This window comes from Heloderma suspectum, chromosome 9, assembly GCF_057233095.1.
Source record: "Heloderma suspectum isolate Gila_16-S chromosome 9, 16-S_ref, whole genome shotgun sequence".
In the NCBI taxonomy this organism is placed as follows: Eukaryota; Metazoa; Chordata; class Lepidosauria; order Squamata; family Helodermatidae; genus Heloderma; species Heloderma suspectum.
In genome coordinates, this window is record NC_139466.1 from 36,097,385 (window position 1) to 36,115,164 (window position 17,780).

At 44.1% G+C, this 17,780-nt stretch overlaps 1 protein-coding gene across 1 annotated transcript in view; it reads left to right on the forward strand.

Annotated features, from left to right (window-relative positions):
- The window catches only part of COL4A5 (collagen type IV alpha 5 chain), a 186,331-nt gene that overhangs the window by 135,203 nt on the left and 33,348 nt on the right, over positions 1-17,780 (forward strand). The window contains exons 34-36 of the mRNA XM_084814113.1: positions 4,031-4,129; positions 6,420-6,509; positions 17,529-17,668. Coding sequence (XP_084670239.1) covers positions 4,031-4,129; positions 6,420-6,509; positions 17,529-17,668 — 329 coding nt within the window. The remainder of the gene's footprint in view (positions 1-4,030; positions 4,130-6,419; positions 6,510-17,528; positions 17,669-17,780) is intronic.

The following is a 17,780-nucleotide window of genomic DNA, read 5'->3' on the forward strand; positions in this document are numbered from 1 at the left end:
AAGAAAGCCCTCAGGGAACAGCACCAACAAATCAATATATTAAAAAAATATGCACAACAAACAACTGGCTATAACAGGTAAAAGTGTACCTTGCAAGTAATTACAGTTCAAAATGTGTTCCTTCCGAACATAATGTAGATGAGCAATGTTCAGCCCGTTTCAGATCTGGGACCCCCATTAACGTTAGCATGCAAAATGAGACCCGTTGGTGGATGCAGATCTCTTGCTGGACTTCAAGGCAAATCCTTGCAGAACTGCAGCTTGCCAACTGAGTTGCAGAGGCATGCAGTGGTCCCTTAATGGGACCCCTAAGAATGGCAGTATTCAACCCCTTTAAGCTGGAAGTGGTTCATCACTGCATGATTGCAGAATGAATGGTTGCAGAGTTCTCATCCTGGAGTGACATTAGTGACGCCAGGATTCAGATCTCTGTGGCATTGGTTGATTTCTCAAAAGCAGTTGATTTTTATTTTATTAATTTTATTATTTATTTGTTTCATTTCCATACTGCCCAATAGCCAAAGCTCTCTGGGTGGTTCACAACAATTAAAACCACAAGCTACAGCATAAAACAATATAAAATATGAAAGCTTAAAAGTACAACTAGAATAAAACTTAGCAGCAATGCAGAGATTTAAAATACAGTATTTATTTTATTCATTTCATTTCAACCACAAAGGTTTCCAAAGCAGAAGGTTCCTATTATCTCTTTTCACCCCAAGCAACTTTATATAAACTTGTAGAGTTTATAAGGATTATGAGGTTCCTACTCAGTCAATATCCCCATTCTATCTTTCTGCTTTTCACCATTTCTTCTTTCTCAGGGCACTTCTGCACAGCATATATGCTGGTGTAACAGTTGTTCCTTGTTCTTTTACAGCAGCGGAGGGTAGACGTCAGGCTTGTGGGATCTACTTTTTTTTTTTTTAACTAGAACCCCAAGATCCACCAACTGGAATCTGCTGTAAAAGGCATACACTTGGAATTAAAGAATTCTGAACCCAAGAATTTGTTTTGAGCACCAGAACTGAATGGAGTTCACAGCCCTTCCACACAAAAATCTGGCTGCGCCAGGCTTTCTTCATTTCAGCCCTATAATTTAGAGCGGGAGCTGCTATTGTTGAACAATTGGGAGTCAGAAAACTTTGCCAATCTCCTGCAAACCACCAGTAGATCCAGATCTCCCACCTTAGAGAAACCAAGGAACATTAGTTCTTGGGAGAACAAGTAGGGTTCTCTACTAGATAATTCTTTGCACCTACACCAAGCTACAGTTTTGAGGATTTAGAGTGAGGAGTGAAGAGTCATGACAATTCCATGAATATTGAACTGTCTCCCTTTCCAGCAGTACAGCCTGTTTTATTTCAGAGGGGTTTTAGAGCCCTCTCAGTTGCTGTAGTGGGGACTGGTTGGGTTTCTTGCTGCTGATTGAATTCTGGTTTTACTGCTGCTTTCTGGGGCATGCGTGCAGTGTTTTCATGCCTTTAATATGTATCTGGTCTTTAAGTTGTACAGCACCATAGAGTGCTTCGGCATGAAAGACAAGAAAGGAATATTTTAGATACTCAATAAATAATACAGCATCAGTATTTGCAGCATAGATGTATTCCCAACTTTTCTCCTTCTTTTCCACCACCCTCTTTGTATTCCTGATTCTCTTTATAAACAAATAAGTAAATTGTGATTCCACCACATGATTCCACTACATGATCCAACCGAGGTCAGGCTGTGCCCCACTAGTGCAACCTGACCCAATAGTTGAAGATACAGATGGCAGCCAACTGAAGAGGGCTTTGATTGGCCATTTAAAAAAAAAATCAGTGGTAGGGACCCTGACATCATCTGCCACCCCACTCAGAATTCCCTGTTCCCTCTGACCTGAACTGCAATAGACACAGTAGCTGAGGGGGGAGGGGGATGAATTTTCCCAGCACTGATATATTGTTGCATGTTGTAATGCAAAGTCTTTTGGGGTGCCTTGGTTGTGAATCGGCCATTAAGATCCATTCGCTTTGCAAAAGTCCTGGACCTGGAGGAGATAAAAACTCCTAGAGCCAGTGTGGTGTAGTGGCGAGAGTGCTGGACTGGGAGTCGGGAGATCCGGGTTCTAGTCCCCACTCGGCCATGGAAGCTCACTGGGTGACTTTGGGCCAGTCACAGACTCTCAGCCCAACCCACCTCACAGGATTGTTGTTGTGAGGATAAAATGGAGGAAGGAGGAGGATCATGTATGCTGCCTTGAGTTCCTTGGAGGAAAAAAGGCGGGATATAAATGCAATAAATAAATAAATAAATAAATAGCACTGATTTGTTGATATGGTGGCTATGAGAACTGTCAGGATGAGTGCCTGCGTATCAAAATTTACCACTACAGCACTGGTGGGTATGCAGCCAGCGATTTCACACCTTGCAACTGTGTTTTTAGCAGTCATAGAGCATTCTCAGAAAAGACTAAGACCTTGCAGTAAAACATTTCATTTGATGCCTACCAGTTCCCTCATACCTGTTGGATAATGGCTTCTCCCACCCTTCTGTCCTTTTTAGAAACATGCTTTCATAATAGTTCCATTTAACGTAGCCTTTTCTTCCACATGCTTCTCTGCATTATTTCCTCTCTCTCTCTCTCTCCCTCTCTCTCTCTCTCTTTCTCTCCCTCAGTATAAATAATAGTTTTGAGAGTTGTATAGTAGTAGAGAATCCCTTAATAGTCATTGTGATAGGAGTAGTGGAGCAGAAATATCTTTCTCAGGCACCCTCTCCTCTGTCTTGTTGGAGAATTCCACACACCTCCAGAGAACATTTAGTGAAGTCCCATTTACTGCCCACAGTAGTGCGAACATTAGTGAAGAACATGAAGAACATTTTGAACACGTGTGGAACATTTAGAACGTGCTCCAGATTATTTAGAACATATGCAGAGCATGTAGAACATGCATGTAGCATTTAGAGCATTTAGATACAGAGCATTTAGAGCATTTTAGGCTAGCGTATTTAGTGCGGAACATTTAGAACATGCCAAGCATTTAGAGTATTTAGAGTACGGAGTATTTGGAACATGTTCCAGAACATTTAGAACATTCTGGAGAACATTTAGTGAAGTCCCATTTGCTGTCCACAGCATGGAATAGGGTGGGGAATGTCAGGTGGTGATTTCCACTCAGCCCACATTAAGTACATATCGGAATTACTTCCTGTGCTTCCTCCTGGGCTGTGTTGAAAGGTGCAGGGGCTAGAACCAGGAACCTGTGGATCTGTGTGCTGCTTAAGCAGGGCTGCAGGTCGGAGGGTTCCCTGGATGCTGATGGGTTACTTGGCTTCAACATGACCCTAACCACCCTGGCTTTTCCTGACCAGGAAAGAACTGTGAATGCTTCTAGGTCAGACTGGAACTTTGCTTGGGCAGCAAAAGGACCTCTGTGTCTGACGCCTGTCTTTTGACTCCTGTCTTTTGACTCCTGGCTTTTGACTCCTGGTGGTTGTGACTCCTTCCTCCCGGTTCTCAGTTAGCATGTGCCTAAGGCTCAGCACAGGCAGGCTGATACCCAACTGCTGTCTCTTCCCATGGTGGCAGTTTGTGTTACATTTGAATCATTGTCTCCGTGATATGGTATTCTCTCACTTACTCCTGCCAGTTGATAGCAACATTGGCGCTCTCTGTGGATTGGTTGACATGTGCATCCTCGATGACTTCAGCATCAAGTAAATACTCTTGTGCATGAATGTGCTACCATGGATAGAACCTTAGTATTACCTTGCAATGCTTTTTAACAGAAAAGCATATGCAGCTATGGGGAAAACCATGTGATGTTCATTTGCTTGAGTGAATGTGCCCTTAGTGGGGCACATTTGCACATGGCACAAGCCAGCCATGCACTGCTGGATTTGTGACCCATGCACAATGGCCTGTAGCCTGGCTAATGGGAAGATGTTGTTGGAACCTGGGGACAAGCTCATTCTTCTTGCTCTTTTCTGTTTGACTAATGTTCCTAAATAGAAACACAACTCATTCTGCCTCTTTCTTTCCTTGAAGGTGTTCCTGGCCTAACAGGGCAGAAGGGTTACCCAGGTCTCCCCGGTGATGCAGGACCTCCTGGACTAGCTGGACAGCCAGGTGCACCCGGACTACCAGGTGAGGGAGAACTGACCACCTGTCTTGTCTAAATGTGCATGCATCATCAGTGAAGATGCATTGGACCAAAATACCACATTGACTTCAAACCGTTTTAAGAAGGTTGGTTCAACATAGTAGGCCTCTAGGTTTTGCTGAAGATTAAGGTCCATTCTCCCTCTCTACTAAAACACACTGGAGAACCTATGTCTGGGCTATACCACTTCACTTCGGATGAAGGTTGCCATGACTGACTGTGCAAATGCATTTGCTGCCTAAGTAAGAACTGGCCTGAGATAAATGATACAAGTGTCACCAGAACCATGTACATATTGATTTTCTTAATGATGTGGACCTGTTGAGCTAGTGAGTGTACATTATTTATCAATAACCAAGAATATGATGAAAACAAAGTTTATTCAGCAAAACACAAAGCAATTAGGTATTCAGACACACAGTCCAGACTTATGTTGGATTTTACCCCTAGGATCTTCTGCAAATATACCACACCCTTCAATATTTTGCAGTTGAAAACAGGGATAGTCTTCTGACTAAAGCCTCTGTTCTTATACCAAGGGTCACTGCCTGAGCCATAGCTCAGTGGGAGAGCACGTGCTTTGCATACAGAAGTGTCTCAGGTTCAGTCCCCGGCATCTCCAAGTATGGCTGGGAAAGACTCCTGGCTGAAAACCTGGAGAGCCACTGCCAGTTAATGTAGGTGGTACTGAGCTAGAGCCGATTTTCTGATGGTGTAAGGCAGCTTCCTGTTTTCCTAAAATGACAAGCAGGCCTTAATGGCAATCTTTTTGCCTGTTGTTAGAACTTAGCACCTGGCAGTCTAAGATTCTCTCTCTCTCTCTCTCTCTCTCTCTCTCTCTCTCTGAACATAGAAAAGTCATGCTGGTAGACCTGTCTTACTGTCCAGTTTCCATGCCATATCTCAGATAAAATGGTAACAGCATATGGATATGTGAAATGTATAGTGCAGACCATACCTCGGATAGGACCACAGCTCAGTGGTAGAGCACGTGCTTTGCATGCAGAAGGTCCCAGCTTTAATCCCCAGCACCTCCACATAAGGCTCAGAAAGAAATCCTGGGGTGCAGCTTCCATGAAGCATAGACAATCCAGACCTAGATGGATGAATGGTCTTGCTCTATATAAGACAACATCCTATGTTTCAAAACACCCTTCCACCCCCCATTATTACACATTGAACATTTCTGCACAAGGCATTTATTGTGCACTCATGATTCCTTGCTCATGGTTGTTTATGGGTTCTTTAGATGATATCGTGACCCCCCCCCCAGTTTTGTTTCTGTTTTTTAAGTGCACTTTCCAGGTGTTTTTTTGTTTTAGAGGAATGGAAATGGGGTATTATTTCTGAAAGCTGAAGAACTACTTGTGTCCTTGCACTATTCTGCTAGAGCACAGTGCCACCTAGAGGTCATGTAGTGGAAAAGCAGAAAAGCAAAAGCTCTTTGTGTAGAGCTCCAAACTCAATTCTGCAGCAAAACCAAAAGTAGATTCAGTGATTAACAGCCTCGTGTAGCAAAGCTAATTGGAGACAGGTCCACTCCACAGCTTTCTACTATATTTAAGCTGCCTGTCCTCTGCTGATTTTAAAAGCCAAACTCAGCGTTTTGCTAAAGATATACTGCGGAACAGAGATTGTCCTACAGTATCTTAGCAATTCAAAATATTAGGTAATAGCAGCTGTGTGTGACATGTCAGGTTTGTGCTGGGTGATTTAGAAAGCAGTTCCCTCCCCACTCAGAGATTTCACTTCTAGAGACCCCAGGGAGGGAGATGAGCCATCAGAAAATGTCATCTCAAGCAACTCACACAAACAACAGTGTTAAGAAGGCTTCTGTCAAAGGCAGAAACAGGGACAAAAGGCAAAGGAATGACCTGGTGTCTTGAAAAGAGTCTCTGAACTGAGGAATGTGATAGGTGGGCAACAATGAAAACAGTAAGTGTCATGATGATAGATTGCTGAACGAAAAATTATCAACAGGTTTAATTCTAATTGTGTAGGGCTCGATCAAGAAAACAGTTCTTTTTCCCAGTACAGGTGCTGAGGTAACTTAGCAAACCTGGGAAGATCATATTATAGTCAGTCTTATATGCTGTTAAGAATGTTCACTGCCCTTACCTTGTGTACATTTGAGCTGTGCATAAAAATGTCACAGAATTTCACAGCCTTTTGGCCCCTCTATTTAAAATTTATGCCATAATAAATCTGATGGAATTTGCTGATGGAAATTAGTTTCTGGCATTAAACTGGTTGTAATTATTGTGTTTTCTCTAGGCCCTAAGGGAGAATCAGGATTTCCTGGGCCTCCTGGACCAACTGGGCCCCCCGGACAGAAAGGTGCCAGTGGTGAAATGGGACTTCCAGGTAGTTATTTCCAATATTTGTTCCAAGTCTGTTGTTTAGCTGACTTTTGTGTTGAGAGGGGAAGATGGGGAAAATCCTAAGCAAACTCACTGGGAAGTAAACTCCACTGGATACAGTGAGATCTAATTCTGCATAGATATGCATAGGATTGCACTGTTAAAATGGTAGAGGGTGTCCGGTACGCTGGGTCCAAAACACTGCTCGTGTGAGCAGTGCAACCGAAGACCTGCAAACTCTCTCAGGACTGTCTATTCCCTCCATGAACTGGAACATAGCAAGCCATCTTACCCAAGGTCACTGCTTACTGCACATTAACGCTTCTCACTTGAGTTAACTGCTCATGTGAGTAGGGATGTTGGAGAAGTCTGCAACAGAATCAAAAGAGTTTGGATTTTCATGAATCTAACCCACAGATTCCATAGTGGACTGGCTTTTTCCCTGTTGGGTGGATTCCTGGGATTTGTGAACCAGTCTTCTAACTTTCCTGAATGTTGCACAAATTTCAGCTTAGAAAAATATGCAAACTAAAAATACCAGCCAAAAATGCGCATTTCTGCCATAGGCTGAAATACAAAAATGCACATTTTGAGGGAATTTGCACATTTTCGCATGTGGAATTGCGCAAATTCTAATTTGTACAATTGCAAAATTGCACAAATTCGGAAACAAAAAAATGGATTCCGGCGATGGGTGGACAATGGGATGAAAGCACCTGACAATCCGCGAAACACAGATGGGACAGATTTTACACAATCTGTACTTCCCTACGTGCGGGTAATGCTTTTGCCTAAGTTGGCCTCTAACATTTCATCAAAACCAAACTGCTGACTGTTATTGATTGTTAATGTATAAGAATGGCCATTAAAAATGAAAGTTTGACTGTAAATTCACTGCCACCTTGTCTGGGGACGTCCATGAGCTTTGATGGCTTTCAAAGGGGATTTGATAAATACATGGAACATAAGTCTCTCAGTGGCTACTAGTCAAGAGGCTGTACCTCCAAGTACCTATTGCTGGGAAGCAAGAGTGGGAATGAGCTATTGCCACTGTGGCCAGCTTGTGAGCTTCCCAGAGGCAGCTGATTTGCCACTGCGAGAAGTCGGATGTGGGACTAGATGGAGCTTTGATCCGATCCACATTCAGGGCCCTTCTTACATAAGCCAAGCTGGGTGTGCAGAGCACCGTCATCTGCAATTGTACCTCTTGAAAACCTTCAATAAAAACTTCTCTTTTTAGTGTTTAGCGGTTCCAGCCTGTTTATTCCAGTAAACCCTGTGATGCTAAGGTGGAAGATTCTGCGGTTATCTATGTTTGTCTCTCACGCTTAGAATGTCACTTGTATTCAGCAGTGGCAGCTTCACCAACACGGAGTGGGTTCACCTGCAGGCTTCTTTTATGGATGCGCTTTTGTGGGGCTATGAATGCTAGATCTCAACCTCGGTTAGTTCTTGCCTGATTCTTGGGTCTTTAGAGTCAGAATTCAGGACCTGTCTCCAAGGCTTGGAGTGGAGACTGCCTGGTGCGGTTGCTTTCAGATCAGACAGTTGATCCAACTCATGAGTCAAATGTCAAAAGTATATCTAGATTGAAGGCTAAACTAGATGCTACATTAAATGCATTGCTTCAAGGCGATCCTGGTTTTTTTAATTCTTGTGTAAGTGAGCAAGGACCCCAATCCAGATCAGGGCCACCACACATGATGCCGGGGGGGGGGGGGGTTACACCTTCCCACCCAGTCACGTTCTCCCCTAAATTTGCCGTACACACAAACAGATGAAGGGGCTAAAGAAAGGGGGGAACCTCCATTGGTGCCAATTGAGGTCCCCCCCTTTCTTTAGCCCTCTTGGAGGGATGAATTTAGGCGGTGGGAAGTGGCTGGGTGGGAAACTGTAACCTCCACCCCTCACTTGGATGTGGTGGTCCCAATCCAGACTGGAGCCCCGCACACTTACACTAGAATAATAATTAGAAAAAGGAGTACCAAAAAATTATGCATTTAATATAGAATCTTGTTTGGCCCTCAGATGGGCACATAATGATGCATGGAAGAAGAGCCAAAGGGGTTCAGGGGAGTTGCATGCCACAGCAGAGCCCCCTTGAAACACCAAAAAGCAACAAGGACCCTTTTCTGTAGGTTTCAACAACTGTTTCAATTTGGATTGGGGCTCAGTAGGAAAATGATCCAAGATAAGGTTGGGTCAGTTTGCCTGCTGTAACACACTCCCCCCCCCCCGCCTTGGATAGATTTATATGCCCACAGGCTCAGTTCAGATATCTTACCAGACCATGGTTAAGGAAGCTTTACTAGAGGTTGGCATGATGTCTGAATTGATAAACTGCTGTTCGTGATCAGCTCACAAACCAGAATCAGAAACTGTGGTTTGAAGTGCATTTCCAAGCTATGTGTTGTGCCACCTACAGTCTGAACCTACAGATTTCATTACCATGGTAATTAATCACTACCTGAAGAAGTTATTGCACCACAGAGATGGGTAGTTGAGTGCTGAGAGGATACAGACAATAACAGCTCTTCATTCTGATTTGCCTGTTATACATTTGGAAGCTCAAACCATGGTTTAAGTTCTAAACCATGGCTAGTACCATGGCTTGGTGTGGTGTCTGAACCATACCTTGGTTTGGTATTTATTTATTACATTTCTGTACTGAAGCTCTCTGGGCAGTTCCCAAAAATTAAAACCTCAAAGTACAGGATAAAAACAGTATAAAATATAAAAGCTTAAACTACAGTATAAAAATACAACCAGGATAAAACCTAGCAGCAATGCAGAGATTTAAAATACAATAACAGATTTAAAAACAGCAAAGTTAAAAGACTGCAACGCTTAAATGCTGGGAAAATAAAAAGGTCTTCACCTGGCGCCTGAAAGAGTACAACGTAGGCACCAGGCGAACCTCTCTAGGGAGCTCATTCCACAGCCGGGATGCCACAGCGGAAAAGGCCCTCTTCCTGGTAGCCACCCACCTCACTTCCTTTGTCAGGGGCTCACAGAGAATGCCCCCTGAAGATGATCTTAGGGTCTGGGAAGGTACATGTGGGAGGAGGCGATCCTTCCGATAACCTGGCCCCAAGCCGTTTGGGGCTTTGAATGTTAATACCAGCACTGTGAAATGGGCCGGGAAATGGACTGGCAGCCAGTGCAACTGGAAAAGTTGTAGCCTAATATGATCACCTAGGCCAGTCTCTGTTAACAGTCTCACTGCCCTGTTCTGGATTAGCTGAAATTTCCAGACCACTTTCAAAGGCATTTCATATGTATTCATTGCTATGGATGTGTACAATCCATGAACATACATTTAAAAAGTGGGGGTGGGGGAAATAATTTTTTCCCCCAAGTTCCTGGAGGTGCCACGTTGGGGACCCCTGTCCTAGACTAGCCTCCCTCAACCTGGTGGCCTCCAGATGTATTTTCATGCAACACATCTGGAGGGCACCAAATTAGGGAAGGCTTCCATAGACCATGGTATCGTTCTGGATCAGTGGTCTGGGATGGGAATCAGGGGTCACTGCTCCAGTAGTTCCATTCCCATCTTGATGGACATTTCCAATAGGTGTTTCTGAGGGACTGCTGCTCTGCCAGATGGCAGTTGTGGTACAGTGTGCTACAAGCCTCTTTTGCCCCCCCTAATTCTCAACCCTGTACATGAAACTGCTGATTAAGACCATCAGGAGATCTGGGGTGAGGTGTCAGAAATATGGTGGTGACACCCAACTTAGCTCCTTTTTGTCAAATTCAATTGAGGCAGTAAAGAAGCTGGACCAGTGCCTGGAATTAATAATGGTCTGGATGAGGACCAATAAGCTCACACTTAATCCAGACAAGATGGCGGCCCTGCTAGTGGGTGCTTTGTCTGATTCAGGAGGAAGTACTTGATCTTTTCAGGACAGAGCTACTCTCCCTCTGAAGGGCCATGTATGCCACTTGGGGGGTGCTTTTAAGTCCATCCTTAGCTTTGGAGGCCCAAATGACCTCCATGGCTTGAAGGAACATTTGCCAGCTGCAACTCTTCCTAGACAGAGATATCCTGATCATGGTTATCCATAGTCTGGTAACATCTTATTCAGACTACTGTAAAGTGTTGTACGTGGGGACTGCCTTTGACGAAAATGTGGAAACTTCACTTGGTACAAAACATAGCAGCTAGATTAAATGGGATCACTATTTGAAGGACCATGAATCTGCCCAGGTGTTACACAGTTCCTCAGAGGCCCTTCTCCAAGTCTCCCCACCTCTGGAGATCACAGAATCATAGAATAGTAGGGTTGGAAGGGGCCTACAAGACCATCGAGTCCAGCCCCCTGCTCAATTCAGGAATCCAGGTCAGAGCATGCCTGACAGATGGCTGTCCGGCTTCATCTTGAATGCCTCCAGTGTGGGAGAGCCTACTATCTCCCTAGGTAATTGGTTCCATTGTTGTATTGCTCTAACAGTCAGGAAGTTTTTCCTGATGTTCAGCCGGAATCTGGCTTCCTGTAACTTGAGGCCATTATTCCATGTCCTGCATTCTGGGATGATCGAGAAGAGATGCTGGCCTTCCTCTCTGTGACAACCTTTCAAGTACTTGAAGAGCACAATCCTATCTTCCCTCAGTCTTCTCAAGGCTAAACATGCCCAGTTCTTTCAGTCTCTCCTCACAGGGCTTTGTTTCCAGTCCCCTGATCATCTTTGTTGCCCTCTCTGAACCCTCTCCAGTTTGTCTGCATCCTTCTTAAAGTGTGGTGCCCAGAACTGGACACGGTACTCCAGATGAGGCCTACCAGTACTGAGTAGAGGGGGACTAGTACTTCCTGGGATTTGGAAGCTATGCTTCTATTAATGCAGCCCAAAAGAGCATTTGCCTTTTTTGCAGCCACATCACATTGTTGGCTCATATTCAGCTTGAACATGGACAACAATTCCAAGATCCTTTTTGCTTGTAGTGTTGTTGAGCCACGTATCCCCCATCTTGTAACTGTGCATTTGGTTTCTTTTTCCTAGGTGCAGAACTTGGCATTGATCCCTATTAAATGTCATTCTGTGGTTTTCTGCCCAGAACTCCAGTCTATCAAGATCACTTTGAATTTTGTTTCTGTCTTCCAACGTATTAGCTGTCCCGCCCAATTTTGTGTCATCTGCAAATTTGATCAGCATTCCCTGCACCTCCTCATCCAAGTCATTAATAAAAATGTTGAAGAGCACTGGGCCCAGGACTGAGCCCTGCGGTACCCCACTCATTACCTCTCCCCAGTTTGAGAACGTCCAATCGATAAGCACTCCTTGAGTCCGATTCTGTAGCCAACTGTGGATCCACCGGATTGTTGTTTCATCTAGCCCACTTTGAGCTAGTTTGCTCATCAGGAGATCATGGGGCACTTTGTCAAAAGCTTTGCTGAAGTCGAGGTATATTATGTCTACAGCATTCCCACGGTCTACAAGGGAGGTTGTTGTTGTTGTTCAGTCGTTCAGTCGTGTCCGACTCTTCGTGACCCCATGGACCATAGCACGCCAGGCCTTCCTGTCCTGCGCTCTCTCCCAGAGTATCACAAGGGAGGTTACTTGATCAAAAACTGAGATCAGATTCGTCTGGCGGGATTTATTCTTGACAAATCCATGTTGGCTTCGAGTCATCACTGCATTGTTTTCAAGGTTGCTTACAGATGGATTGCTTTATCATCTGCTCCATAATTTTCCCAGGGATTGATGTCAGACTGGCTGGACTGTAGTTCTCAGGTTCCTCCTTTTTACCCTTTTTGAAGATAGGGACAACATTAGCCCTCCGCCAGTCATCTGGCACTTCCCCCATCCTCCATGTTTGCTCAAAGATAATAGACAGTGGTTCTGAGAGTTCTTCTGCCAGTTCCTTTATTACTGTAGGGCGCAATTCATCTGGCCCTGGAGATTTGAAGTCAGGCAAAGTAATTAGGTGTTCCTTGACCATATGCCTATCGATCTCAAGCTGCAATTCTGCCCCTTCAGCCTGTACTTCGCCTTTGCCAGGGGGCTCATAGATCCTCTTTTGGGAGAAGACTGAGCCAAAGTAGGAATTGAGCACCTCTGCCTTTTCTTTGTCATCTGTTTTCATTTTGCTATCCTTATTTAATAGCTGAACAACCATTTCTTTCCTCTGTCTTTTACTATGCACCGAGCTGAAGAAAGCTTTTTTGTTGCTTTTAGCATCCCTCGCTAACCTCCGCTCGTTCTCAGCTTTAGCCTTTCTGATGCCATCCCTGCAATTCTGTGCTACCTGCCTGTACTCTTCCTTTGTTGCTTGGCCTTCTTTCCACTTCCTATATGTGTACTTTTTTTGTTTTTGGGTCATCTCTAAGCTTTTTGTGAAGCCACATTGGCTTCTTCTGTTGTCTTCCACCTTTTCTTCTTGTTGGAATTGTTTGTAATTGTGCCTTGAGAATTTCCTTTTTTAAAAACTCCCACCCATCTTGGACTCTTTTTCTCATTAGAGTCGCTTGCCATGGGACCTTACTGATCATTGTTCTGAGTTTATTAAAATCAGCTTTCCTAAACTCCAGGGTATGGGTTTGGCTACACTCGGCTTTTGCTTCCTTTAGAACCATGAACTTAAATATAACATGGTCGCTTTCCCCCAGAGTTCCTGTAACTACTACTTTACCCACTAAGTCATCTCTGTTGGTTAGGATCAAGTCAAGGATAGCCAATCCTCTAGTTCCTTCCTCTACTTTCTGTAGGAGGAAGTTATCAGCCACACAAGTCAGGAATTTCCTGGAGGGGCCATGTTTTGCAGAATTTGTGTCCCAACAAATATCGGGGAAATTGAAGTCCCCCATTACTACCACATCATGCTTCCTTGAAACATTGGCTATTTGCTTTTCAAAGTTTCATCCACATCTTCTCCTTGATCAACCCCACCTCCCTTTCTGTTCCTCCTGTTCTTTTTGAACAAGTTATATCCTTCAATTGCTGTATTCCAGTCATGAGAGTCATCCCACCAAGTCTCAGTTATACCTATCAAGACATAATTTCCCTCCTGTATTAAGAGTTCAAGTTCGTTCTGTTTGTTTCCCATACTCTGGGCATTAGTATATAGGCATTGAAGACCATGTGCTTCATAGTCTGGCTTTCTTCCTACATGTTTGTGAAAACTATTATTGGGTGCTATTAGAGCTGTTCTCTCCATTGCAGTGCATGAGCCTTCATCCACTGTTACCCCCAACTTTACGTCTTCCTTCACTGTTGTTGTTGTTGTTCAGTCGTTCAGTCATGTCCGACTCTTCGTGACCCCATGGACCATAGCATGCCAGGCCTTCCTGTCCTGCACTCTCTCCCGGAGTGTGCTCAAGTCCATATTCATTGCATCGGTGATGCTATCTAGCCATCTCATCCTCTGCCGTCCCCTTCTCCTTTTGCCTTCAATCTTTCCCAGCAACAGGGTCTTTTCCAGTGACTTTTCTCTTCGCATTAGGTGGCCAAAATATTTGAGCTTCAGCTTCAGTATCTGTCCTTCCAATGAGCACTCAGGGTTGATTTCCTTGAGGATTGACTGATTTGACCTCCTTGCAGTACAGGGGACTTGTAAGAGTCTTCTCCAGCACTACAGCTCGAAAGCATCAATTCTTCGGCGCTCAGCCTTCCTTATAGTCCAGCTCTCACAGCCATACTTTGCTACTGGGAAAACCATAGCTTTGATTATACGAACCTTTGTCGGCAAGGTGATGTCTCTGCTTCTTACTATGCTGTCTAGGTTTGCCATAGCTTTCCTCCCAAGGAGCAAGCATCTTTTAATTTCATGGCTACAGTCACCGTCTGCGGTGATCTTGGAGCCCAAGAAAGTAAAATCTGTCACTGCTTCCATTTCTTCCCCTTCTATATGCCAGGAAGTGATGGGGCCAGATGCCATGATCTTAGTTCTTTTAATGTTGAGTTTCAAACCAGCTTTTGCACTCTCCACTTTCACCCTCAACAAGAGGCTCTTTAGATCCTCTTCGCTTTCTGCCATTAGGGCGGTATCGTCTGCGTATCTGAGTTTGTTGATAATTCTCCCGGCAATCTTAATTCCGACCTGTGATTCATCCAACCGGGCGTTTCTCATGATGTACTCTGTATATAAATTAAATAAGCAGGGTGACAATATACAGCCTTGTCATACTCCTTTTCTAATTTCAAACCAATCAGTTGTTCCATGTCCAGTTCTTACTGTTGCTTCTTGTCCCTCGTACAGGTTTCTCAGGAGACAGGTAAGGTGGTCTGGTACTTCAAAGGCTTTAGCGTAGTCAATGAAGCAGAAATAGACGTTTTTCTGGAATTCTCTTGCTTTCTCCATGATCCAGCGAATGTTGGCGATTTGATCTCTAGTTCCTCTGCCTCTTCAAAACCCAGCTTGTACTTCCGGTAGTTCTCGGTTCACATACTGCTGAAGCCTAGCTTGTAGGATTTTGAGCATCACCTTGCTGGCATGTGAAATGAGCGCAATTGTACAGTAGTTTGAACACTCTTTGGCATTGCCCTTCTTTGGAATTGGAATGTAAACTGACCTTTTGCAGTCTTGTGGCCATTGTTGAGTGTTCCAAATTTGTTGGCATATTGAGTGCAGCACTTTAACAGCATCATCTTTTAGGATTTTAAATAGCTCAGCTGGAATACTGTCATCTCCGCTAGCTTTGTTGTTAGTAATGCTTCCTAAGGCCCACTTGATTTCACTCTCTAGGATGTCCGGCTCAAGTTCAGTGACCACACTGTCATGGCTATCAGGGACATTCAGATCTTTCCTGTATAGTTCTTCTGTGTATTCTTTCCACCTCTTCTTAATCTCATCTGCTTCTGTTAGGTCCCTGCCTTCTTTGCCCTTTATCATGCCCGTCTTTGCACAAAACGTTCCCTTGAGATCTCCGATTTTCTTGAAAAGATTTCTAGTCATTCCCATTCTGTTGTTTTCCTCGATTTCTTGGCATTGTTCATTTAAGGAGGCCTTCTTGTCTCTCCTTGCTATTCTCTGGAAATCTGCATTCAGTTGGGTATATCTTCCCCTTTCTCCCTTGCTTTTCACTTCCCTTCTTTCCTCAGCTACTTGTAAAGCCTCATCAGACAGCCACTTTGCTTTCATGCATTTCTTTTTCTTTGGGATGGATTTCGCTGCTGCCTCCTGAACAATGTTACGGACCTCCGTCCATAGTTCCTCAGGCACTCTGTCTATCAGGTCTAATCCCTGAAATCTATTCCTCACCTCCACTTTATATTCATAAGGGATATGATTTAGGTCATACCTGAATGGTTTAGTGGTTTTCCCTACGTTCTTCAATTTAAGCTGAAATTTTGCGACAAGAAGCTCATGATCTGAGCCACAGTCAGTTCCAGGTCTTGTTTTTACTGTGTGTGTGGAGCTTCACCATCTTTGGCTGCAAAGGACATAATCAATCTGATTTCAATATTGACCATCTGGTGATGTCCATGTGTAGAGTCACCTCTTGTGCTGTTGGAAAAGAGTGTTTGCTATGATCAGCGTGTTCTCTTGACAAAACTTAGCCCTTGTCCTGCTTCATTTTGTACACCAAGGCCATGCTTGCCTGTTATCCCGGTTATTTCTTGACTTCCTACTTTAGCATTCCAATCCCCTATGATGAAGAGGACATCTTTTTTTGGTGTTAGTTCTAGAAGGTGTTGTAGGTCTTCATAGAACCGATCAACTTCAGCTTCTTCGGCCTCAGTGGTTGGGGCATAGACTTGAATGACTGTGATGTTGAATGGTTTGCCTTGGATTTGTCCTGAGATCATTCTATCGTTTTTGAGATTGTACCCCAGTACTGCTTTTCCCACCCTTTTGTTGACTATGAGTGCTACTCCATTTCTTCTAAGGGATTCTTGCCCACAGTAGTAGATACAATGGTCACCTGAATTAAATGCGCCCATGCTTGTCCATTTTAGTTCGCTGATTCCCAAGATGTCGATGTTCAATCTTGCCATCTCATGTTTGACCACCTCCAGCTTACCTTGATTCATTGATCTGACATTCCAGGTTCCTAAACAATATTGTTCTTTACAGCATCGGATTTTCTTTTCACCACCAGACGCATCCACAGCTTAGTGTCCTTTCAGCTTTGGCCCAGCCACTTCACTCTTTCTGGCGCTACTTGGAAATTCCCTCTGCTCTTCCCCAGTAGTATACTGGACACCTTCCAACCTGAGGGGCTCATCTTCCGGCTTCATATCTTTGAGCCTTGTGATACGTTCCATGGGGTTTTCTTGGCAAGAATACTGGAATGGGTTGCCATCTCCTTCTCCAGTGGACCACATTTTGTCAGAACTCTCCGCCATGACCTGTCCATCTTGGGTGGCCCTGCACGGCATACCGTATGACTTCACTGATAAAGTTCTTCATGCTGTGTCCAAACACATTCTTCCCAGCCTTTGTGAAGTGCAACCCATCCCTTGCCAACAGTCCGTCTTCCAGGAAGATGAGGCCAGTGGTGGCTGGAGATACGGTCTTTTTGGTGGTGCCTGGATCATGCAATATTGTATCCAGAATGTCTTACCTGGCACCAAGTTTGCTATCATCTTGAGGCTAAATAGAGAAAGGTTTTTTTTGCCCAGGCTTCTTAGTTTCGAGTATTGAAAATTGTTGGTTTTTATTTGCTTTTTTCTGGAGCTTTTGTTAATGTTGGATTTTATTCCTTTGATCTTATTGCTATTATTGTGTTTTAAGCAATTAAAGGCCATATTCTGTGTAAGTTACTTTGGACATCAGAACAGCAAAAGTGCCAGTATTGACAAAGCTTAGAACAACTTGTATGTATTTTTAAGGGTATCTCATTTGTGTGAGTTTAAGATTGTAGGTATTGAACTTTTGCAAACCTTTTTTATGACATTCTCCTTCAGTTTGAAAGAAATGTATTGAACCTACAATGTCAGTTTGATTATCCAGATTGTTTTCCTTCCATTTTGGAAATTAGGTTTTGACCAGTTGCCTTCTTGCTATTTCCTTCTGGCATGTTAGGAGCAATCTGAGCCTTTTGAAGCTGCTGCAGAACTTTCTTTTTAATATTTTGTGCAGGTCCCCCAGGTGTGAAAGGTTTGCAAGGCGTAGCAGGACATCCTGGCCAGCCTGGCACTTCTGGTTTTCCTGGACTGAAGGGAGACAAGGGTGATCCAGGCCTTTCAGACTTCGGGATTCCAGGTCCCCCTGGCCCTAAGGTATGTTGTCAACATGCTCTTTCAGGGGCACAGCTGCATTTTCTCATCAAGAGCAGGACTGCAATGCCCTGCAAAGCTCTCTGCCTCTCCCCCTCACTCATCTATATAAGAA